Source organism: Symphalangus syndactylus, chromosome 4, assembly GCF_028878055.3.
Source record: "Symphalangus syndactylus isolate Jambi chromosome 4, NHGRI_mSymSyn1-v2.1_pri, whole genome shotgun sequence".
In the NCBI taxonomy this organism is placed as follows: Eukaryota; Metazoa; Chordata; class Mammalia; order Primates; family Hylobatidae; genus Symphalangus; species Symphalangus syndactylus.
Genome location: NC_072426.2, coordinates 127,025,462 through 127,050,054, shown reverse-complemented (window position 1 = coordinate 127,050,054; position 24,593 = coordinate 127,025,462). Strand labels below are relative to the sequence as shown.

Genomic DNA, 24,593 nt, shown 5'->3' with positions numbered 1-24,593 from the left:
TGACTACCCATGCAATCATTGAATTCACAGAGCAAATTACTGAACTTTCCCTTCATATATTGAGAAAATATGGTGCTGGGTTACATTTTAAAGATAGTTAAGAAATAAAATATTTGCATACATAATACATTCTAATGATTTTTTGCTTCTTTTCCTTTTTGATCTCCAAAGCCTATTTTTAAAAGTACCATGTCTGTACATTGAACATTGTTATTCACTATTAATTAAATCTGGGCATCAAGAGAAATTTGACATCTTCTAGAAATTGTTCATACTTATAGATCTATAGGAAGAGAACTGGTTTTATTAAAATATAGTCCAGCTGTAGCTCCAAACTATCATGGATTGTAACTCCATGGATTAGAAGAAATTGATTAGTCTTATATTTTGGCTTAGATCTAAAGTATAAAATATAAGAGCATAGTAGTTCCACTGAATTAAAATGAACCAACTCAAGTTTTTATTTTAAAAAATTCCAGTATTTTATGGGGAAATATAAAAATGAATCAAATTCTTAAAATAGAAAGAGGAAAAATGCAAATGACAGATGATCAGACTTTGAAAGATGAAGTTCATGTCCATTTCCTTCTTTACTACCAGAAGTAATGATCTTTTAAGTCAGCAAATGTATAATTTATGATAAAGAACTATCTCCAAAATCAGCTACAGAAAATAAATGACCAATATGCTGATGAGATTTTTGTTGAGGTGCTACACAGTTTTTTTTTTTTTTTAAGACAGGGGCTAAGTCTGTCACCCAGTGCAGTGTCATGATCTCAACTCACTGCAGCCTCGACCTCAAGGGCTCAGGTGGTCCTCCCACCTCAGCCTCCTGAGTAGCTGGGACTACAGGCACATACCACCATGCCTGGCTAATTTTTGTAGAGACAGGGTTTGGCCATATTGCCCAGGCTGGTGTCAAGCTCCTGAGCTCAAGAAATCCATCCACCCCAGCCTCCCAAACTGCTGGGATTACAGGCATGAGCCACCACACCTGTCCCTGGTGCTGCATACTTTTACTGTCAATAGCAGAGGGTCAAAGTTGCTGAATACTTAAGTAAGCACATCTTGAGTCTTGGTTACTTAGCATATGGTTTCGGGTCCTCTTGAAAACTATTCTACTTCCTTAAGTAAAGCTTGTTTTTCCTATTTGTGTATGTGTATTTATCTCAATTTCATAAAGGTTCTAACTCATTCATCTTCCACACCCACAAAGTAGGATGGAAATTTAAAGCAGTTATCTGATAAATGGAGGCAAGAGTAAAGAGTGGATTTTTTTTCCCTGAAAGTATTCCTTGAAGTTAAAAAAACAAAAATGTAAGTTATAGGATTTGTTCCTGAACTCCTCAGATACTCACCTCAGACTTGCTCTGTGTGTGTTTTTGTTCAAGTGCATATCTATGATAACAACTCTAGGGTTCTCTGAAAGAAGATTCAGAGCAATTCTAAGAAGACTTCAGATCATTTATGAGGATGGAGCAATCAAAGGAGAATGATGAACCTGGGAAATGTCTTCTTTTCTGACATTGAAAGAAGAATGGCTGTGGCCTTGCCTTTCTCATTTCTATCTTGAAGTCCTGTCCAAGAGCTTTGGTTATTGACCTTAGACTATTATCACCAAGACCTGTTTAAAGGATCCAACAATATATCCATAGACTCTTTTGTTCTAAGCCTCCCTTTTCTATTGCAAAGATTGAGAAGGTAAAGAAAACAAATGGCAGCAGCCTTTTTAATACTCAGGATGATGAATATGCGATAAGCAAGTTCTAACCACTCTTCCCACATTGCTGGCAGACTTCGTTAACTGATCATAAGGCTCTACCACTAAACCAGGATCCAGGCTCAGAATCCTCAACAGAGCACTGCAGGCTACCACTAAAAATTATTTAATGTACACCCTTGAGACAAAAACCTCTTTGCCATTCCCCTTATGTTCATTCTGAGCAAATAATAGTTGGTTAGTCTGAATGCGAAAAAATATAAAAGACCAAAAGATATTGGTATTGATTAAAGCTGTCTGCTTTTCCCAAGAGGGGTGACTAGCTGGTATACGGCCTGCTTCGAAGAGTAGGAGTGTAGCTATAGTAACCATATCACATCAGTGACCCACAGACAGTCAGTTCACTCTGCCCTGCTCCCTGACCTATGGGAGTGGGACCAGATTAAAGGACCCTCTGAAGGCTACTTGGACTCAGGTCAATGGCATAGGTCACAAAGGGTTTATGCACCAAACGAACAGGAAACCTTGCAGAGTGCCCTGGGACTGCAGGCAGAAGACATCCCAGGGGCTTCTCTGAAACTCTGACCTCCACTTCCTCCTTTGACATTGCTGTCACTTTCATATGGGCACGTGATAGTAACAAAACCCCTGGGCTCTGTGTAGTGCAGTATGGTTTTCGGAGTGCTTTCCATTCCTGATCTCGTTTGATCCCCGCGCCTCAGTCAGTGCAGGGAAGCAGTGCAAGCATCCGTACCCTCAATTATATAACTAAAGTGAGGCTCCCTTGTCCAAAATCACATCTCTATGGAGGCCCCAAAGGCCTTTCATCTAAAATAGTCAGATGAAAGGAAGTGACAGAAGGCGAGTATTTTGGATTGTTTCCCATTGGAATTTTCAGATAATTGTGCCCATACTCTCCATAGCCTGGCCTGTCTAGGCAAGCTTATAGTTTAATGATGAACTAGTTGCATGGTACAGACATGATGGTGAAAGTGGTTCTCCCAGAGATGCTTCAGACTCATTTAATAATGGAGATGCCATTTGGGCACTTGGTCATTGAAAGAGACTTCCTGTTCATTTCTCTGACAGCTGGTGACCTTGTTGCAGATGTGGGTTGTCCCCTTATATTTCACGATAAAACTATACTGGTGGCGGTTTCTGTCTATGTGGGGGATGTTCTCCGTTATTACCAGTTACATCCTCTTCAGAGCTACCCGAAAACCCCTCTCAGGAAGGACACCACGGTATGTATTCTCCTTCCCCAGGAGCCCCTTTATTTTAAATATTAGAAAGCATATTTTATTGCCATTTTCCTGGGTTGGGGAGTAGGGGAGTTACATTTCTTTTATGTGTCTTTTACCTTTGGTAGCAAAACAATTGAGAAATTAGCTACACTGCTCTTAGTTTGCCTTCATTATTTAATGGGAATTCAGATATGCATGTAAAATTTATTACTTCAAATATTAGCTAGTGAAATGCAGAAGAAAGAGAAGTGAAACTATTGTTTAAAATTTCTAGAGCATTATTTGCAAGTTTATTTTTACCTCAGCATTTTTCTTTATTCCACTATAAGTTGTGTCACACATTTTAAAATAGAGCAAGAGTTGAAAGTTGTGTTTCAACCTGAAAATATATAATAAATCATAAGTCATGGACAACTTATTACTCTAATAACAAATGATGGTTAAATATTCCAATGGTCACTTTAATTACCATTGTCAGCCTCCAAAGATTTGTATAACTCCATTGTATCATTCACAAATCTTTCCAAAGTGTTTATCATCACATACTGCGCCCACAGGCTTGCTTTTGCCCTCCCTGTTCTGTGGATAAAATCCAAATCCTCATCGAGATAAAAGTGGAATGAGATAAAGTGTGTAAAATGTAAAATAGTGATAAAACAATGCTAAATTTGACCTTTTGGGAGAATAAATCATAAGCTTCAGTGAAATACTTTTATGATTATTTAGACATTTGTTTTCATCCTCTAAAAATGTAGGAAACACGTATGTCAACTTTTCCTTCAAGTTAGGAGACGGAAAAATATCCAATGAGAAGTCAGATAAATAAATGTGGTGATAAAAATGGATATCCAAATACATGAATTCATGTTATGAGTATTTTAGTTTAGTCCCACTAAACTAAAGAGGAAGAGGTCTGGGTGGTGGTAGGAGACCTTATAAACTGGCCAATTTGGGATCTTGGACAGCACTTGTAGTGTCTGGCTTATCAATTGGTAAAGTGAATATGGTACCTTTCTCGTTCTTAGAAAATATTCTAAGTTGTTTAAGATTTGTGAAAGTGCTCTGAGTTTGGGATGAATCAAAATGTGCTTGTTTTCATCCCCTGGATATAATCTATGTTGTATTTCTGTGAGAATGGTTCGCCTATCCACTGTATAATGAATTACCCTACCTAAAGGCAGTGTTTTTGTGCACATCAGTTCATGCAATGCAGAGGAACTTTATTACAAGAAATACCCAAATGCTGCCTCATTACCCTTTATGGCTTGCATATGTCCGCTCACTTTCCCATGCCCAAAGCATGTCCTCTCAGCTTCTTCCTGCCTGCACAACTCCAAGCCCTAGAGGATAGTCTGAGAGTCAAGAGGCTCCACTGATATTGTAAAGCAAACTCAGCTGCCATTTGAAGAGACATCAGTGAGCAAGATGAAGTAGGGCCTCTTCTAGAAGAGCAGTCAGGATGGAGCTCCTGTACATAAGAGGCAATAGGCCCCAGAATTACCATGGATCTTTGCTTAATTATTATATTACAGGTGAGTCACATTTTAACTATCTTCCATTTGGAAGCAGAGGATTTCATTACAGGCTAGGGGAGCTGGATGAAGAAATCAGCATTGCTGTATAAGGCAGACCCATAAGCAGTGGTCTCCAGCACCAGCAGTTCAAAGCCTACTGTTCCTCTTTGAGAGCATATCAAGCTCTTGTTTCAGGATAGGGTGCCCAGAGAAGGAGAAGTGAGTTTCCTCTCAACTACAGTCGGTTTGTCTGGCAAGCAGTGAAGTTCAGGGTCAGAAATAAGCCACACACGCGGTGGCTCACGCCTGTAATCCCAGCACTTTGGGAGGCTGAGGTGGGTGGATCGCCTGAGGTCAGGAGTTTGAGACCACCTGGCTAACATGGTGAACTCCTGTCTCGACTAAAAATACAAAAATTAGCCAGGTGTGGTGGCAGATGCTTGGAATCCCAGCTACTCGGGAGGCTGAGGCAGGAGAATCACTTGAACCCAGAGGCAGAGGTTGCAGTGAGCCAGGATCGCGCCACTGCACTCTAGCCTGGGCAACAGAGCAAGACTCCACCTCAAAAAAAAAAAAAAAAAACACACACACACACACACACACCCGAGCCACAAATAGCTGGGCTTGATCACATCGAATCCAACCCAAGGCCAAGCTTTCCTTTTGGAGGCTGCTCTGAAGAAGTTACACAATCTCCTATCTGCCTTATCTGCCTTACAGTGTAAGTCTGGGTAGCAAGGAAGTTCTGGACTCTACTGTTCCTGAAAATAGGTGCCCCCAATAAGCAGGAAAATGGCAGGAGAAGTGGGGCTTGAGATTTGGAAAACCGAACACATCCATAACAGTGATATGACACATTGAGCATTTAGTGTGCCAAGTCAATAAACATCAATACATTAGCTCACACAATCTTCAGAACAACCTTAGGAGCTAGTGTTATCCTCACGTTATAAATTAGGCAATCATAGGAAGCAATGCCAAGTAAATTGACCAAAGTCCCATGGGCAGTAAGCAGCAAAGCCCTGGATCAGACCAAAGAACTACTTGGCTGCAAAGCTCCTGCTCCCAAAAGCATTCTATGGCTTCATTAATTCAACAAACCGCTTTGCACAGAGAAACCCTGCAGTTTAAAGGTTATTAGTCCTAGAACATCTCTAATGCTGGCAGAAGTTTGAGAGAGGCCCCTTAAGGCAGGGAGATGGGTCACCAGTGTGTGTGGAGTTCAAGGAACCATATTCTGGTACTGGCAGGTGTTGGGGGCCTAGTAGAGGGGACCTTCTCAGAGCTTGCCTGTTTCTCCATCATCACCACTTTTAGCAACATAAACTTCCACCTTGATCTGGCTGCCCTGAGCAATGATCTAAGCTGCTCAGTACTGACAAATGAAAAGAACCATGGCTCAAGAGTCACTGTGGCAGAAAGACCCCAAAAGCCTTCTCTGGCTTCCTTTCAAGGCCACACAGCCTCACAGTAATTTCAGCCAACTTCTGCAGCCCATGCAAGTTTCTGTCTCCACGTAACTCACCCCTGCCCACTCCCCCACGCAGCTCACCCCTGCCCGCTCCCCCACGTAGCTCAACCCTGCCCGCTCCCCCACGCAGCTCACCCCTGCCCGCTCCCCCACGCAGCTCACCCCTGCCTGCTCCCCCACACAGCTCACCCTTGCCTACTCCCCACTGGGGCAGGATCACGCCTGGTGGAGGAGGTGGTAGCACAGACGCCCTTGAATATCAGTTGCTTCAAGTGCAGAGGGCAGTTCACCATAGAAGTGATGTATATGACAACTCATTTCACGGGATAGCCCACAACCCATTTAAACCGTGATGTTCAGAAGGTCCCTTCTGACTGGAACTCAGTGAAATAGAGCACCTATTAAAATCATATTGAAACCTTATGCTAGTAATATCATAGATCTTAAGCATTTGGTGCAATGGCTCCAATAGGGAGTGAGCTGGGGAAGGTGAGAGAGTCAGAGACAGGGCTCAGGGCTTGGGGGTGAGAGGGTGGGGCTAAATCTCTGGAGCGAGACTCTGAATGCAGTTTGGAGTGAAAGGCAGGAAAGAGACTCCAAGAGGATGTGCAGGGAAAGGGATGTGAGGCAAACAGGGCCTTCTGCCATTGCCCACCCTTGTAAGCAGCTTTCCAGCCACCTCTTCATTTTCTTTGAGCAATAAAGATAAGCCCCCAGCTTTTCCATCCACCACCTCTTGTACCAATGGGCATAGCCCCTCTGCTGTGGCCCTCCAAGAATGGAACTGGGCTCCCAGCCTCTTCCCCCATCCTCCTAGACATGAAGCTGTCACATGGTCCTTCTTGTAGTTTTTTTCCAAGGGCCTTTACTGCCAATGAAGAAGGAAACCAGCAGAGGGGAGGGCTTCCTTCTAGATTCTCTCCACTCACCCTCCATCCTCATCCTTTTCCTTCTCCACTTAGACCCTTTAGGAACAAGGAAAGGCCTTGCAAGGTCACAGAGGGTGCTGGGGTACACGCAGGACCCTTCCACACGGCAGAAGGAAATAGCCTGGGGCTCTCGTCATTTCATCCCCTGGGCTAGGGGAGGGCTCTTTGGGTGGAGTGGACATGGGATGAGGGCTGGGCGCACTACTGGTGATATCTGAACTGGGGCTGGGGGAAAGGGAGCAACAGAACAAGAGGGAAGAAAAACTCCTGAGGAAGAAGTTCTGGACTCCCCTTTGACTTCTCATCCCACCTTTTGTTCACCTCCAAGGCACTCCTGCTGAAACCACTCAAGATTAACCCTAGGACCAAATGAGAAGGGGGTGGTGTGGGGAGGCACGGTCCCAGGAAGAGTAACCATTCCTGAAGGCTATTTTTAAGTGAAGCACGTGAGGGACGTAGACACATTTAAAAAGAATTCACATATGCATATACACAGAAACACATGAGCATGATAGTTCTATTCATATAATGCTTATTGCTTTATACATCTGTGTTCTGTGTGTTTTAAATATAATTTTAGAGACTAAACACTGATTTATAAGTCTTTGAAAAAGACAAAATATTTTATAATATTACCACGTTCTGAGTTTCTCCCCATTTTTCACTCCACAGATTGGTCTACAAATGGTTTCTTTTGATCTATAAACTCAGCTATGCATTTGGTGTTGTGGGTTACTTGGCGATCATGTTTACAATGTGTGGATTCAATCTGTTTTTCAAGTAAGTATCTCCAGTTAAGACATTAATATCTCCAAGCACTTGCTTGGCACACTCACCTCATCATGTTCTCTTAATCCGGAAGCATCTGGCCCTACAATTTTCCATGCACACATGTTTTATAGTAGATATCCACACATAGTCTTCTTTGGGGAAAACCAACAGAAAGGGAAGAAAGAAGCACCCTACGAAATAATTTTTTTAAATTAGGAAGTTTAAGGAGAATTTATATTTGGTCTGCAAATTTAAAAGATTACTATTAACAGTGGACCTACAATTATGCTAGAGTAATTCTTACTGAACTAATTTCTCTTCTACAAAATTCTCAAGTACCTAGATCTCCTTTTATATATATCTTCTTATCTAAAACCTCTAGAATTATGTTGTCCAGTATAGTAGCCACTAGCTCATGTGACTACTGAACATCTAAAATATGAAATAAGATGTACTCTAAGTGTGCAATACATACTGAATTTCAAAGACTTACATAAAAAACATTTTTATATCAATTACATTTTGAAATGATAGTATTTAAAATGTATTGGTGAGATTAATTTCACCTGTTTTTTGTTGGTTTTTTTTTGACTTATTAAATGCACCTACCAGAAAATTTAAAATTATATTTGTGGCTGTATTTCCATTGGACAGCACTGCTCTCTTGAATTTGGTTTCTGATAGTCATGAAATGCCTTGTGTTGGGGATACTTGGAAAAGGAAGAAAAGTGAGTGTTTAGAAATTGTAAGAGGCTGGGCATCGTGGCTCATGCCTGTAATCCCAGCTACTTGGGAGGCAGAGGTGGGAGGATTGCTTGAGGCCAGGAGTTCAAGACCAGCCTGGGCAACATGGCCAGAACTCGTCTCAAAAACAATTTTAATTGGAAAAAAATATAAGCTGGAAAACCAAATAAACAAATAAAAAAGATTTGAAGGATAGAAAACATGTCAGTATCTATTGTTTAATAGATGGGGAGTTTTAAAAAAGAAATTGAAAGAGAAGTAAAGGTATAAAAGAGCAAGAAAGTCTAGGGAGAGATAAAGGAAGTAGGGATAACCATATCTTTGACTAAAAGCTGTGCTCCTGCTTAAGGTGGTTGCTGAGACATGCTGTGGATGACATTCTCAGGGGCACAACTGAGACTGAGTAACCAGCCTGTGTCCTGGAAAGAGGACTGAAGACATACCACACAGCTATGGAAAGCAGCTCAAATACAAATCCCCCAGAATAGCTCTCACATCAAAGTTACTCTAAACTTCTGGGACCATAGCAGAAATTGAAAAGGAGAGATCATCAACCCTTTACTCAGAAAACAGGGAAGGCAATTGGATGGAGAGTCAGCCCTGGATGAAAGGGCTCTTCCTATGGCAGCATAGCAATCTGATTTTATAAGCATTTATAAAACTTTCAGAGTGGGAGCACCTAACATTTTCTAGCAGGAAAGGGCTAGAAAGTAATTGTACAGATCTATTACTGCTAGGTTAGGATATAGAAAGACATGGTAATGTCTTTTTTAACATACTATCTATACTGGTTTATTTTAGTGAATATAAAAATACTCATAAGGATTTTTTTGAAATCACTGGGAACTATAGCTGTTCCAAGATTATTACCTCATAAGATTTCAAGATCCTTATTCATGAATTTTCCTACAGTAAGGCATACCAAAAGCTTAACCCTTTAGAAAAGGAACTATTTTTTTTCCACTACTTGATGATTATCGTCGTATTAAGCTTTTTTCCTAGGGAGCCACAAGTGCGTTACTCTACTTTTTATCAATAAAATTATTGATACATATTTCCCTGGACATGGAGGGAAGATACTCTTCATTTCCCCCACTGTCCTAATTCTCAGATATACCCAGACAAATCCTGAAAGGATGAAGCTACCACCCATGTTGGAAGCCTCAGTTCATATCACCCAAAAATCTGTACCTTCTAAATCTACAAAGCTGTCTGCCTTCACCATTTCTTCCTGCGATGAACAGAAAACAGAAATAGGTTTTAGAGAGAGACTACCCAACTCTTGTCCACATTTTCCTCCCTTCCCTGAATCAATCAGAACCACCAAGGCCCACCACTGATATTTGAGATTGTTTTATAGATAGAGCAAACCAAATGTGCAATTATTTAGATTCATAAATTAAATTTAGGGCAAATTATTCACTTTTAAAAGAGATCTTTCCCTTAAGAAAAAAAAAACTGGCTGGGGGGATGATCACAAAGAATCCTGGTATAATTGAAATATGATTTAACTTGCAAAAAGTTTTTTTCAGTTAATACATAGCAACTCTGGCATGGTAATCAAGGGCTTCAAGATGTGAGCTTCATTTGTGGCTTTGTGACATACCAATTGTTGTGTCAAGCAAATAATGTTTTCTAAGTCTCCATGTTTTCATATGCAAAGTGGGGGTGATAATATCTATCTCAAGCACTTGTTAGGAAAGATCACTGGAAAGCATTTTATAAAAATCTAAGTTCTACAGCAGACATACTCAATCCTTGTTGTATTAAAGAATCAATCACTTGACAAGCTCTTTAAAAATACTGCTGTCCAGACCCCAACCCGGATTAACTAAACTCCAGTCCTTGGTGGTGGGCCCATGTGTCAATGCACTTTTAAATCTTCCCAGGTGATTCTAATCTATGTTTAGGGCTGAGAACTATTGCTCTAGTGGTTCTTAATGTTAGCTGCCCATTGGAGTTACCCGGCATGTGGCCTGGAGATGGAAACTGTTACAAGCTGCTGAGGCCTACCTATAGCTGAGCCTGAAACCGCTGGTCAGAGTCGGCTTGTCTAGGCACTGCAGTCCTAAGAAGCACTTGAAGGCTATCTGAAGAATTCCTTTGTCCAGTTGGCACTGAGTGCTACGATTTGAGGGAAATTCAGAGAATTTTAAATTATTTCATTTAAAAAAGAAAAATCAAACAAATAAATGAAAAAAAAATACCCACAAGGTTCTCTTAGATACCATCAACAGGAAATATTTTCCAAACTCCAGCTGTTTGGAAATATGCCACATTCTTATTTCTTTATACTGTTGTTTTCAATAGAATCAAAGCTAGAGATTCCATGGATTTTGGCATTGTGTCTTTGTTCTACGGCCTCTACTATGGAGTAATGGGGAGAGACTTTGCCGAGATCTGCTCAGACTACATGGCTTCCACTATAGGGGTAAGTGTTGCTTTCGTTTTCTGAAACCATTTATGACACATAGAGAAATGGTCTCATCTTACATGTCTGCATCCATTTTCAGAAATAAAAAAGTCTTTCTCCATATACTGATTATCGTTTCCTTTGGAACTATTTTGGTTCACCTAGCCCAGTTGCTCCCTGGATTCTCCTTGCATCAAAAAATTGTCTTTGTTAATTAATTGGAAAATACATGTCTTATATAGAATCCTTGTGGAATAAGGCATCTTTTAAAATAAAATATGCAAATTATTTGTGTTATTGTATCTAGCATACTCCAATTGCCAACATTTAAGGATTAGTAAAACATTAACAATAACTAAAACCTGTTAGCTCTGTCTGAAACCCTGCCTAATGCAAATAAAAACTATATTTGATGCTGCATAAAACAGTTCAGAATCAACAGTACCTCTGGGTAATACTTATTATAAATACCAGTCACATTATATAGCATCTGAAGAAGTAGAAGATACAAAAAGTGTGCTAGATGTATTCTGATTCTATACTGTTACCTAACTGTTAATCTCTAACAGTTGTTTTTCTTTTCTTTTTTTGAACTCTTTTAAGATTAAAATCCAGAATGGACATACTTTCTAGTTAGATGTATTCCTGATTCAGATATCAGGGGCATTTATCTATGTCTGACTCTTGCATATCTCTTAAAAACTTGCAGACTAAAGGCTCTAGGGATGACTTAGTAGTTTCAAGAATTCCACATCCCTGTCATCTACATGTGTCTCCTGGTGCACAGCCAGATGTGAAGTAGAAAAACCAGTATAAAGCAAAGACATGGAAACAACCCATCAATGATAGACTGGATAAAGAAAGTGTGGTACATATACACCATGGAATACTATGCAGCCATAAAAAGGAATGAGATCATGTCCTTTGCAGGGACATGGATGGAGCTGGAAGCCATTATCTTCAGCAGACTAACACAGGAACAGAAAACCCAGCACTGCCTGTTCTCACTTGTACATGGGAGCTGAACAATGAGAACACATGGACACAGAGAGGGGAACAACACACACTGGGGCCTGTCAGGGGAGGGGAAGGGAGAGCATCAGGAAAAATAGCTAATGCATGTGGGTCTTAATACCTAGCTGATGGGTTGATAGGTACAGCAAACCACCATGGCACATGTTTACCTATGCAACAAACCTGCACGTGTATCCTGGAATTTTAAATTAAATTTAATTTTTTTAAAAAAAGAAAAAAACAGTGTAAGTAGCAAGAAAACGGTGAACTTCTGGACTGTTCCCTCCATTTCTGGAGCAGGACCTAAGTGGCTATGACCTTGACTTCCTCCTTACCGCATTCGTCCTTCCCCTCCACCATACGCTCTATCTTACTCTTTTCCTAAAGCCTGCAGCCCAGATTCTGTGGTGAAATGCTGGAACAATACAACTGCCTTTCTTATAAGGTTTAATGTGAGCACAGGAAGGAGCATTTTTATTCCCAGTTTCTCCAAGAAAAAACAGAAGTTATACCCCTTGGAAAATTCCCAAAGCCTCTTGTGTTTATGGACAGAAAAGAAAGATTAGAATTATATGTGGCTGTTCTCAAGTGGATCAGGAAGAAGAGACTTAACCTGGCAAGACAACCAAGTCTTTAAGCACCAGCTTTTGGGAAATTTCTCACCCGATCCAACCCGACCAGTTCGTAACATCTTGTCATCCTGTCTGTTTATTCCAGCTACCAAATCTATAAAAACCACTGCCTCAAGCCATTGGTACAGCCACCAGTGACTTGGATTAATGAGGGGGGTGTGTGTGTGTCCACAGACACTTGTGCATGTGCATGTGCTTGTGACTGAGGTAAGGAGATACAATCTCCATTCCCTTATCAGTGCCTAAGCCCCACACCACAGCAAGTAAATCAGAATCTCTGGGAGTAGAGCCAGTGCATCTGCTTCCAAAAAAAAAAACACAAAAACCAACCAAACAAAAAAAACTCCTTAGGAAAAGTAATGAGCTATTAAGCCATCCAAAACCATGCGGTGAATCTTAAATGCATGTTGCTGAGTGAGAGAAGCCAGTCTGAAAAGGCTCCATCCTGTATGACTGCATTTATATGACATTTTAGAAAAGGTGCAACTATAGAGTTGCTAAACAGATCTGTGGTTGCCAAGGCTTTAGGGAAGGAGCGTGGTTGAATAGGTGAAGCACAGGAAATTTAGAGTGGTGAAACTCTTCTGTGTGATACGATAATGGTGGATACATACACTATACATTTCTCAAAATCCATAGAAAGTGTGAACCTTAAATTTATGCAAATTTTAAAAATAATTTAGGAAGTCAGAGAATCCAAGGATAGAATTCAGACCATGCCAAAAGAATCTAACCATATTACAAATGTATGAAATAACCTCATTGAAAGGGGTGGAAACAAAGGTGCTGACCTAAGTAACTTTGAAATGAATGGAGATCATAAGACTAAAAACAAAAGAAACTGTGTCCTAAGCACTGTACTCTAGTTGATAAAGTTGTTGCTGTCAAGTCTATGGGTTAACAATTTTGATACCACCATACGTGTATTCTGTAATTGTAATTGTTTAGCTTAATATAGATATACATGGATAGATATAGAAATATTTACAGATGTGTGTGTGTGTGTGTGTGTGTGTGTGTGTGTGTTAGTATATACAGATGAATTCCTCGTTCTGTCAGCTAAGAGGTCCTAGGGGCAATGATACCCCGGCAAAATGAATATACGTAGTGTCCAGATCTTGTTTTCTAATATCATTCTACAATAAAAGGAACTGGGGCTTGTTGAAGAAGTGGCTGATTACAGGTCTGGGCAAAGAATACACAATATAAGCCTGGAGCATCTCGTAGTGACCAAAAGCAAGAAAATGCTAAAAACAAAACAAAAGAACTCCACAGTGATTGGGGATATGTCAAAGAGACACAGGAGCCAGCTGAAAGCTCCCAATGGCCAAAGCTGGAATTTGAGCAACAAAATAGTAATAGTAGTAGTATTGAGTTATAACCCAAAGCATAAAATAAATATCCATGGGTCCACGTTGATATCAATAAATGATTGAATAAATAAATAAGTGGAAGAGAATAGTCAAATCTGTGCAAAAGAATTCCACATAATTTATATAAATTCTCCTCCCTTAACGAGGTTGTGATGATTAAATTTTAGAGTCAATTTGTCTAGGCTATGATACCCACTTGTTTGGTAAAATCACTAGTCTACATGTTGATGCAAAGGTATTTTGCAGATATGATTAATATCTATAATCAATTGACTTTACGTGAAGGAGATTACCCTTAATATTCCACATAGACCTCAGCCAATCAGTCGAAGGCCTTAATAGCAAAAACTGAGGCTTCCTAGAGAAAAAAGGAGTTCTGCCTCAAGACTGCAACATCAATCTTGCCAGAGTTTCCAGCCTGCTGGCCTGCCAACCTGCTCTGCAAATTTCTGACTTGCCCACAAATGTGTGGGCCAATTCCTTAAAATCAATCTAATAATAATATAGGGAAACTAGATATGTGGTATATAGCCAATCTCTGTAATATTTTTGTATCTTTTCTTTAAATCTAAAACTATTATAAAATAATTTTCTTTGGAAAAAAAAAAAAGCTTCCTAGGGATTCTAATATGCTGCCAGTGTTGAGAACCACTCCTTATCCACAGTACGGGAAGATGCAGATATCCCAAGGTAAAGTTCTAAATGCATTGCCTTCCAATGGTGGTTGCTCAGCATGCACCCAATAAAAACATGGGGATTTAAATGACAGAGAGATGCCTCGGTTTACTCCAGAGATCTGAATCAGAATCTCCAGGACAATAAAGGGAAGGGCCAATCTATGGATTAAACTCAAAGGCTCCCTCTGAAGGTTCCTCTTAACTCCAGCCCTGGATAAAAATGATTCCTGTGAAAGGATTCCTCAATGTGAAGGTTAGATGAGAGGTTATAATTGGCAATGTGCTTTGGGTCCATTTGGAATTCAATGAGTTTTTGCCTGGAAACCTTAACCCCTCTGTAGCATTCTTCTTACAGGAAACGGTGTCTCACATTCTAAACTATCTTAGAAGCAGTGGAGATTCTTTTTTTTTTTTTTTTTTTTGAGACAGAGTCTTGCTCTGTCACCCAGGCTAGAGTGCAGTGGCACAATCTCAGCTCACTGCAACCTCCGCCTCCCAGGTTCAACCGATTCTCCTGCCTCAGCCTCCCGAGTAGCTGGGATTACAGGTGCCCACCACTGCACCTGGCTAATTTTTTTGTATTTTTAGTAGAGACAGGGTTTCACCCCGTTGGCCACGCTGGTCTCGAACTCCTGACCTTGTGATCCACCTGCCTCAGCCTCCCAAAGTGCTGGGATTACAGGCATGAGCCACCGTGCCCGGCCGCAGTGGAGATTCTACATGCCAAGGGCTGCCTGTCCCAGTGCCTGGCAGTGGCTTCCTGCATTCAGAGAGTGGCATGTGCTCTCCTTTCCGACTGTGCTCTGTCCATTTCCTCTGATAGTTCTACAGTGTCAGCGGGTTGCCTACAAGGAGCTTATCAGACAATATCTGTGCAGTCTGTGGGCAGAAGATCATTGTGGAGCTTGATGAAGAAGGGCTCACTGAAAACACCTACCAGCTTTCCTGTAATCATGTGTATCCTTTTCAAAGGAAATTGTTTGGCCTTCATCAAGCCTCCTTCTTTCTTCCTTCTCCTCCTTCTGTCCTCATCTCCTCCATCTTGCTTACCTTCCATGCCCAAACCCCAGTCCTTTATCCTCCAGCCCAGTCTTTTTTTTTCAGTCTTCCTGTTTGTCCCTGCTTAATAATGAACTGCTAATTAAGGTGAACCTCCTCCTCCAGTAATTTCCTTTTTAAAGAAGACTCTTAATGCCACATAGACAGGAAGGCAGTATCTGAGCAGGGTGCTAGCAGGGGAAATTGGTTGAAGTCATAAGCAAGCAGATAGCCAAGAAAGATCAGGGAAAGAAGGGGTTTGGAGGTGAGAAAAAGAGTGAAGTATCAGGTGCACAGGGGAACTTAAGACTATCCAAGTGGAGCCCCAGGTCTGAATCTTAGCAAACCAAGAAATACAAAGAGTGCTTTGCCTAGAAATAATCCTAGGAACCTACCTGTGGCAACAGTAGTCTTGGGAGCAGCCAAGGGAGGAAACCAAGCCTTCTTCTCAGCTTCAGTCTTAGAAGAAGATACAGCCACAGGCAAGACACCTTGGATTACAAAAGCAGGGACCAAAATTTGGACATTTGTTCTTGGACCATGGGCTCCTCTACCAATGGGTTCTATCCCAAATAGCTATCCATTGGCTGAGGGATCTTCATATGATAGGTACCAGACAGCCTGAGCCTGGAAACCAGCATTCTATGGGAACTCCAGTAACCATTAAGAAAAGCCTCAATGTGCTGAAAAATGCTGGCATCAAGACCCCTGAACAAATCAACCTGTGTTGCCTGAACATGTATGCATACTACTTTTGCTATGGATACCAAAGTTAGGCTTAGGTTGGCCAATCATCAGTATTTTAATTCTTCCTAAATACAAAAAAGGGTATTATTTATCTTTATTTTATAGTACAGTATCAATTTAATAATGTCATCGCTATGTACCCAGTTAGTTCAAAGCTCTGGCATTATGAGATGGTTAAACCATCTGTCTTTTGCCTAAAGCCCACTTAATTTAGTCAGTCATACCTCGGTGTCCAGTACCTATGATTCAATTCTGTTTAATCTGGACAGTTTCCACTTATTCAATCCTGAGAGTAAAACCTGGACCAAATGCATCTCAAAAGTAATAGGAGCCTTTACTCCAACACATAAGCCTTAAAATCTTAAGGGAAAAAACACAAAGATACCCCATATGGATTTCTGTAGTGTTTTTTTCAGTGTGATTACCTTTCCCAAAATACTCATTCTTTGTAGCAATTTTCCAAGTCTGGCCCTAGTTTTAAATATGATTTACTTTTCAAATGTTGGAACAGAGCCCCTTCTGCCATTTGCAAATGGAAATATTTTCTCTCTCCACCTTTAAAAGCCCTTAGGGATTGTTGTACGTGTGTGCATATATAATCTAAAATGTAGTCACCTTTAAATTTGCTTTTCAGGGAGTATTATTAATGGCCCATTTTAGCATGAGTCATATTACTGAGAAATGGTCAAATATGAGTCATATTAACAAGGATGGGTTATCTGAGTCTTGCTCTGCAGCAGTTCTCCAGTGTGGAATTTTTTCAGCATTGAGATTTTGAAAATGAAAAAGAGCATTAGAGAGAATGTGGACATTTCAGTGCTGGCTCAATGGCCCCTGAATTCTATACCTTTGTGGAAGATGGGGCTGTATTCCAGCCCTTTTGAATGAAAGGCTGTTGGAGTTTTGGTTCAAAATCTTTGTTATAATACACCACTTTATTTTAAAACATATTGCAAAAATGACCCCAATTCCAAGAACATAAAATAATGGAAACTCCTGGTTACATTGAAATGTAATACTGAGGAGTTATATACATGGCCTTGACTTGCTACACCTCCAAGCTCCTCCATTTGTTAGGGAGGGAACTTCTACATCATTGCTGTTCACCTGGGTGTGTAACAGGCCAGTCAAAAGATCATGTGATCTTGGCCCAGAAAGTCACACTGGGAGCAGCGATTGTAGAAATAAACATATCAATAGGATGGATTTCATTATAGTTCATTTTTCCCAAATCCATAGTATCAGGGAACATGGAAATATATATTTCCAAAAATAATCAGTTTTGAAAGAGTCATTCAAATGTTCATTCAATACATATTTCTTAGGCATGGCTTACGATGCTGAGGACACTGAAATGAATGAGACATAGTCCTACAGGTAACACATGGTCTAGGAGAAACATGTAAGTACCAAAAGTCATGCTACACTAGAGTAAGTCTCTGGTGCTGTGAGAACACATAGGGTTCACTCTCCAGTTTGGGGACAAAGGGTCAGACTTTCTGGACCAGGAGACGTATACTAATGGATCTATAAGTGCCTAGAGTTTGAGAAGTTTAGTAGGTATATATTCTATTAAAAATAATTGGCTCCTTATCAGTACTTTTAAAATACAAGAAAAAAAAAATATAAAGTTAATGGAAATATTTGTAACTTTATAACCGCAAATAATTTTAACTTGTCTAAGTGTCTAAGACAAGTCTGATTACATGAAGCTAATGAATAATGCACAAAAAGTAGAACAGAGAAATGCTACAGTAAATGCATGAGAAATGCACAATAACAAGGTGGGGAAATATAACAATACACTTATGGAAGACATCACTGTAAAGGAAAAAAAAAAAGGACTCACATTCTTTATCTAATCTAATTCTTACCAGAATCAAGTGAGGCAAGAAGGCCAAGAAGCTAAGTAAATTCCTCAGGGTCATAAAGCGAATGCAGCTGTGACTCCAGGCTCACTGTCATTGTCAGGTCCCTTACAGAACCTCCCGAAAAAAGCGACGTGCCTCATCAAGTCATGACTCCACCACTAGACCCTGAAGATGGGACCATTCCATGCCATCATGAACCAGACATTGCCTTTTCATATCTAGAAGCCTCCCTAACAAGATGCTTCAGCTTTCATGAATTCTGCATCCGAGGTTGGTGTATCGTTGGGAAAAAGCAGACTTGCCCTTACTGCAAAGAGAAGGTTGATTTGAAGAGGATGATCAGTAATCCATATCCTTTAAAACAAAAAGGTTATAAGAGATTATCTTGAATGTTTCTCGGGATATATTCTTCAATGAAAACTTTCAGTGTTTTTGTATAGTTCCAGCAGAAAATTTTCTGTTTTCCCTAATCACCTATTTCAAAATGACTTATAGTCTCTTTTCTCCTCTGTGCCTATAATACTATTCTGGTTAGAAAGTTAAATGCCAGAAAACATTCCACTCTTTATGTTCTATATTTTCCACATTAAGGGCTGTAGTGGAAATGTGATGAGACATTGCAAAAAATAGGTAAAATATATGGAAGAATATTCAGGATGGATGGATGGATGGATGGATGGATGGATGGATGAATAAATGGGGGAATTAGATGGGTGGGTGGATAGGTGCATAAATAGAAAAATTGGAATTGAAATTTTAAAAGCTGAAATGTGAACTAGAGTACAGAAAACTATTTTTAAAATATGTTAGGGTGTACCAAATTTTATTATTCCCAGAAATGAGTAGGTATTTCCCCGTCTGGATTTTGGCTTTTTAAATTCCATGCCATGCATCATCTCTTCTTAGGCCAAACACTAGTGATAACAATATTGAAAAGAAATAAAGATCTATGGAGTTGGTCAGCTTCTGGCAGCAGCTGAGATTTGTATAGACATCAGAGATGTGCAACAGAATAAACTCAAGTCACATTAAGGTCGCAGGAAGGTAATGGCCCCCATCCGGAGCTAACTAGAAAGACTTTGTCTTCAATCTCACTATCTCAAGACCATAGTATATCTCATTCAGGCAGTGGGGCGGGAATGGAATTAAAACATATCCTCCCTTAAGCAGAAGAGCCCTGAGAGGTTGGCATCAACCTGCCAAGTACCATCTCTTCTCTAAGAGACAGCCTTTCTGTACTTTCTAAGTAACAGTCACCTAAATTTTACAATGCTAAAGGAATCACCTTCCTTGCTTTCTGCTCCCCTGTTCCTCACCAACCCTATACGTATGGTTTAACAATGGCTACTGGCAACAATGCCCTCATCTCTGGGCACTGCAGATCAGGGAGGGATTCAAGGAGGGCACCAGAGAAGGAGGCAACATCAGTGGATCTTTGGGTCTCAAGGCTCATGCCATTGCAAGAGACCACCCTCTGCAGTGCCCATTCCATCCACAGACCTGGCCTTTCTCAATGAGTCAGTGCCACTCAAGCCCACCTCAAGGCTAAAAGTGTGTGATGATCCTTCCACCTTCCTGTTCATCCACCGTCCCGGAATTCCTCTTCTAAAATGAGGATACCAAGTCCAGAACAGTTTTTGGTTATTAACCTATAAAACCTCAATGCATAAATCTTTGTTATAAAATTGATGATAATATGATCATAAACGTCACCTCAAGTGATACTTTAACAAAGGGCAATTCATTTCTTTATGTAGTCTTGAGAAAATAAACTGTTGAATAAAACATGTACTACTCTTTTATTGAGACTCAATATAAGAAAAATCTACATGTGAAAAAGCTGTCATTTTGCTTGTAAAATTGTTGTCAGAGACACTATGCATTCATTAAGCTCCCTAGCACAGTTTATCAAAGACAGCAGAAAAAGGTCTCTCTTATCTGATGAACCAGTGTTATTCTTTATAATATACAATGGGTTCATTCTGACGTATGACTACAGCAAAGCCCCGAGCTGTTTTTGCTCATTTAGAGCAGTTTCCACTATCCTTGGTTTTCCAGTATAGTCATTCCCCTCTTCTTCCTTTTTTTACCATATACCCTTGCCTTTGATTCTTGTTTTCTAGTTTGGGATTTTATTGTAAAGAGCTTCAATTTATTTTCAGAAATTGGGTGTGGTGTAAGTAACAATGATAACCATAATGCTATAAAACTCACATAAGGGGCTTTTAATTGAGCACATAGAATTAACAAGAAAGGAAATACCTATTCATTACATTGTTTATTACATTTGCAAATGACATTTATGAATATTTCTGCTACTTGGCTGTATATAGAACAACCTCCTTAACTGAGATTTAGCTGGGAGCGCACACATTTTCTGTATGGACAAATCCTGGATTGGCTTCGTTACTTGGTGGCCTGGCAACCTGTGGTGATAGGAATAGTTCAAGGCATTAACTATTCACTAGGGCTGGAATAGGACAGCAGACCCTAGAAGCAACATACTGCATGGTTGAAATCCTTGGTTCAACATTTAATATTAATTTTTTTTAATTTTAGAGATGATCCCAAGTGTTTAGAAAACTAAGTAAACTTTGTTGTCAAGTAATTTGTCCATGTGGAAAGAATTTAAAGAGAAGCTGAACAATGGAATAAACAAATAAAGCATGTTTTTTCATCTTTCCCATTACATCTGTTTCTTAACTCGTGCATATGTCACATTTGTTACACTGCACTGTGGACATTCTACTTCCAGTTTGACTGATAACAATATCTGTAAAGTGTTTCAGAGGTTTGCAAAGTACTTCTCACATACAACATTTAGCCATAGCTAATACTTTCTCATCAGTTCAACATCTTTAAAGTAGGTGGAGTTAAGTAATCTATGGTTAAGGACATTGTGCTTGTCTTCTGCTCTATGTGCTTCTTACCATGTGACAGCTTCTGCACCACAGAGCTCTTCTGTAGAAAGTGGGTTACTCCCAAAACAGCATGGTACTGGTACCAAAACAGAGATATAGACCAATGGAACAGAACAGAGCCCTCAGAAATAATGCCGCATATCTACAACTATCTGATCTTTGACAAACCTGACAAAAACAAGCAATGGGGAAAGGATTCCCTATTTAATAAATGGTGCTGGGAAAACTGGCTAGCCATATGTAGAAAGCTGAAACTGGATCCCTTCCTTATACCTTATACAAAAATTAATTCAAGATGGATTAAAGACTTACATGTTAGACCTAAAACCATAAAAACCCTAGAAGAAAACCTAGGCAATACCATTCAGACATAGGCATGGGCAAGGACTTCATGTCTAAAACACCAAAAGCAATGGCAACAAAAGCCAAAATTGACAAATGGGATCTAATTAAACTAAAGAACTGCTGCACAGCAAAAGAAACTACCATCAGAGTGAACAGGCAACCTACAGAATGGGAGAAAATTTTTGCAACCTACTCATCTGACAAAGGGCTAATATCCAAAATCTACAATGAACTCAAACAAATTTACAAGAAAAAAACAAACAACCCCATCAAAAAGTGGATGAAGGATATGAACAGACACTTTTCAAAAGACATTTATGCAGCCAAAAAACACATGAAAAAATGCTCATCATCACTGGCCATCAGAGAAATGCAAATCAAAACCACAGTGAGATACCATCTCACACCAGTTAGAATGGCCATCATTAAAAAGTCAGGAAACAACAGGTGCTGGAGAGGATGTGGAGAAATAGGAACACTTTTACACTGTTGGTGGGACTGTAAACTAGTTCAACCATTGTGGAAGTTGGTGTGGCAATTCCTCAGGGATCTAGAACTAGAAATACCATTTGACCCAGCCATCCCATTACTGGGTATATACCCAAAGGATTATAAATCATGCTGCTATAAAGACATACGCACATGTATGTTTATTGCGGCACTATTCACAATAGCAAAGACTTGGAACCAACCCAAATGTCCAATAATGATAGACTGGGTTAAGAAAATGTGGCACATATACACCATGGAATACTATGCAGCCATAAAAAATGATGAGTTCATGTCCTTTGTAGGGACGTGGATGAAACTGGAAACCATCATTCTCAGTAAACTATCGCAAGGACAAAAAACCAAACACCGCATGTTCTCACTCATAGATGGGAATTGAACAATGAGAACACATGGACACAGGAAGGGGAACATCACACTCTGGGGACAGTTGTGGGGTGGGGGAAGGGGGGAGGGATAGCATTAGGAGATATACCTAATGCTAAATGACGAGTTAATGGGTGCAGCACACCAACATGGCACATGTATACATATATAACAAACCTGCACGTTGTGCACATGTATCCTAAAACTTAAAGTATAATAATAATAATAAAAATGAAAAAACAAAAAAACAAAAAGAACAAGATCATATCCTTTGCAGGAACACAAATGGAGCTGGAGGCCATTATCCTTAGCAAGCTAATACAGGAACAGAAAACCAAATAATGCAAGTTCTCAGTTTTAACTGGGAGCTAAACAATGAAAACACATGGACCCAAAGAGAAAAACAACAGACACTGGATCCTACTTGTGGGTGGAAGGTGGGAGGAGGGAGGATTAGAAAAAAATAACTATGGGTACTAGGCTTAGTACCTGAATGAAAAAATAATCTGTACAACAAACCCCCATGACACAAGTTTACTTATGCATGAAACCTGCACACGTACCCCTGAACCTAAAATAAACGTTTAAAAAATAAAAAAGGAAGATTAAAGATATTCATGATACACTAAAAAAAAAAAAAAAAAAAAAGTGTGTTACTCCCACAGCCTCTGGCAGCAGGCGCCACACCTTCTCAATGGGCCACAGGTACTTTGGGTTTCCTGGAGCTGCCAAAAGTATTCAAACCACTGCAACAGCTGTACTAAAGCAAAAAGAACCACTTTTGTTCCACTCTGCGTGCGCGTGCACACACACACACATGCACAGTCATTCCATTGTGGCACTCTGCTTTTATTTTCTTCATAGCACTTATCAATACCTGAAATCCTATCATAAATTTATTGTCTTCTCCTCCATGAAGACAAGGAATTTTATCTGTTTTGTTCCCTACCATATCCCCTGCACTTTGAGCACTGCCTAGCACATAATAGGCACTCAAAAAATATCTGTTGAAAGAGTAAATTAATCTGGCAGAAGAGAACAAAATAACTGAATAGAGAAGACCAGTCAGAAAGAATTAATCCATGAATGATATGTTAGACTCTCAAAATTAATTTAAATTACTGGTCATTTTTTAAACAGCCAACACTGTATACATCAACACCAGACATCTACTCTGCAATACTTGAAGCCATTACACTTGTATGAAGTAGAAAGGAAATACAATGATTATTTTCCTTGTTGAGATACTGGCACTATACATAATGCTATTCAAAGGTCCATCATTAAGATAATTCACACTACAATTTCTAACTGTTGAGAACTTTCCTCTTTCAAACTGCCCAATGCTTCAGTATTATTGAAATAGGTCAGGGTCCATGGTCTCGTTGTCTAAGGTGTTATTTGAACTTATTGTGTCATGACTGAGAAAATGAAGGAGGATGGACGCAAAGGGTGAGGTTGGAGCAAAAGTTTAATAAGTGAAAGAAGAAAGCTCTCCACAGTGGAGAGGAGAGCCCAAGTGGGGTGCCATTTTACAGTTGAATGCAAAAGCTTTTGTAAGAAACTCCTCTCATCTCTGTAGCTGTTTGAGTAACTTCTCTTATTTGAAAACCTGTCTGCACAACTCCACCTATCTATACAGCTGTGAGATATCTCTAGGTAAGCACAAAGCATAGCTTTTTTCTTGTATGAATAACTGTGGGTTTGTTTTAGGTAAGCCCCCTCTGTTTCCAGTGCAATCTCCCGTGGAGCCCCCCGTGTTCATATCTGAAAAAGGGAGAAAACATTTTCCTGGGAGCCTGCTAATCACACAAAGAACTAAAGGCTTCTCTGCTGGACCTTGCCTGCTTATCTGTGCAGGTGCAGCCTGAGTTTTCCCCAGGCTGCTCTATTTTTGCCTGTAGCTGTGATTTTTCAAGCAGGCTGCTTCTCTGAAGACTAGCCTTAGCTGTCTACCCAACTGATTTTTCATTTTCTCCTCTCTCATTATGATTGATTCAGCATCCAGATTATAGAATTTTTAATTGCTTATTTCTCTACTCTGAAAACATTCCAATAATTCGATACTTACTATATAGTAGGCATGTTCAAGGGGTAGGGAGATAAAACAAGATTCTTGAGCTTATAGTCTATTGACAAATAAAAGACTTCACATTTGGATAAAGCACTAACAAAAATTAGTTTTTCTCCTGTTAAACAAAAAAAGAACCCTTAAACTGATCTCTAATTTAGTTCCCACTTATCTTTTATGTATAGCCACAATGGTAGCTTTTAGAACCATTTAGAACTCTGG

At 39.8% G+C, this 24,593-nt stretch overlaps 1 protein-coding gene across 1 annotated transcript in view; it reads left to right on the top strand.

The window, feature by feature from the left end:
- Positions 1-20,637, top strand: part of RNF175 (ring finger protein 175) — a 49,826-nt gene extending 29,189 nt beyond the window's left edge. Inside the window, exons 4-9 of the mRNA XM_055276189.2 lie at positions 2,810-2,964; positions 7,551-7,658; positions 10,704-10,824; positions 15,326-15,459; positions 18,406-18,507; positions 20,517-20,637. Coding sequence (XP_055132164.1) covers positions 2,810-2,964; positions 7,551-7,658; positions 10,704-10,824; positions 15,326-15,459; positions 18,406-18,507; positions 20,517-20,637 — 741 coding nt within the window. The remainder of the gene's footprint in view (positions 1-2,809; positions 2,965-7,550; positions 7,659-10,703; positions 10,825-15,325; positions 15,460-18,405; positions 18,508-20,516) is intronic.
- Positions 20,638-24,593: the final 3,956 nt, after the last annotated feature.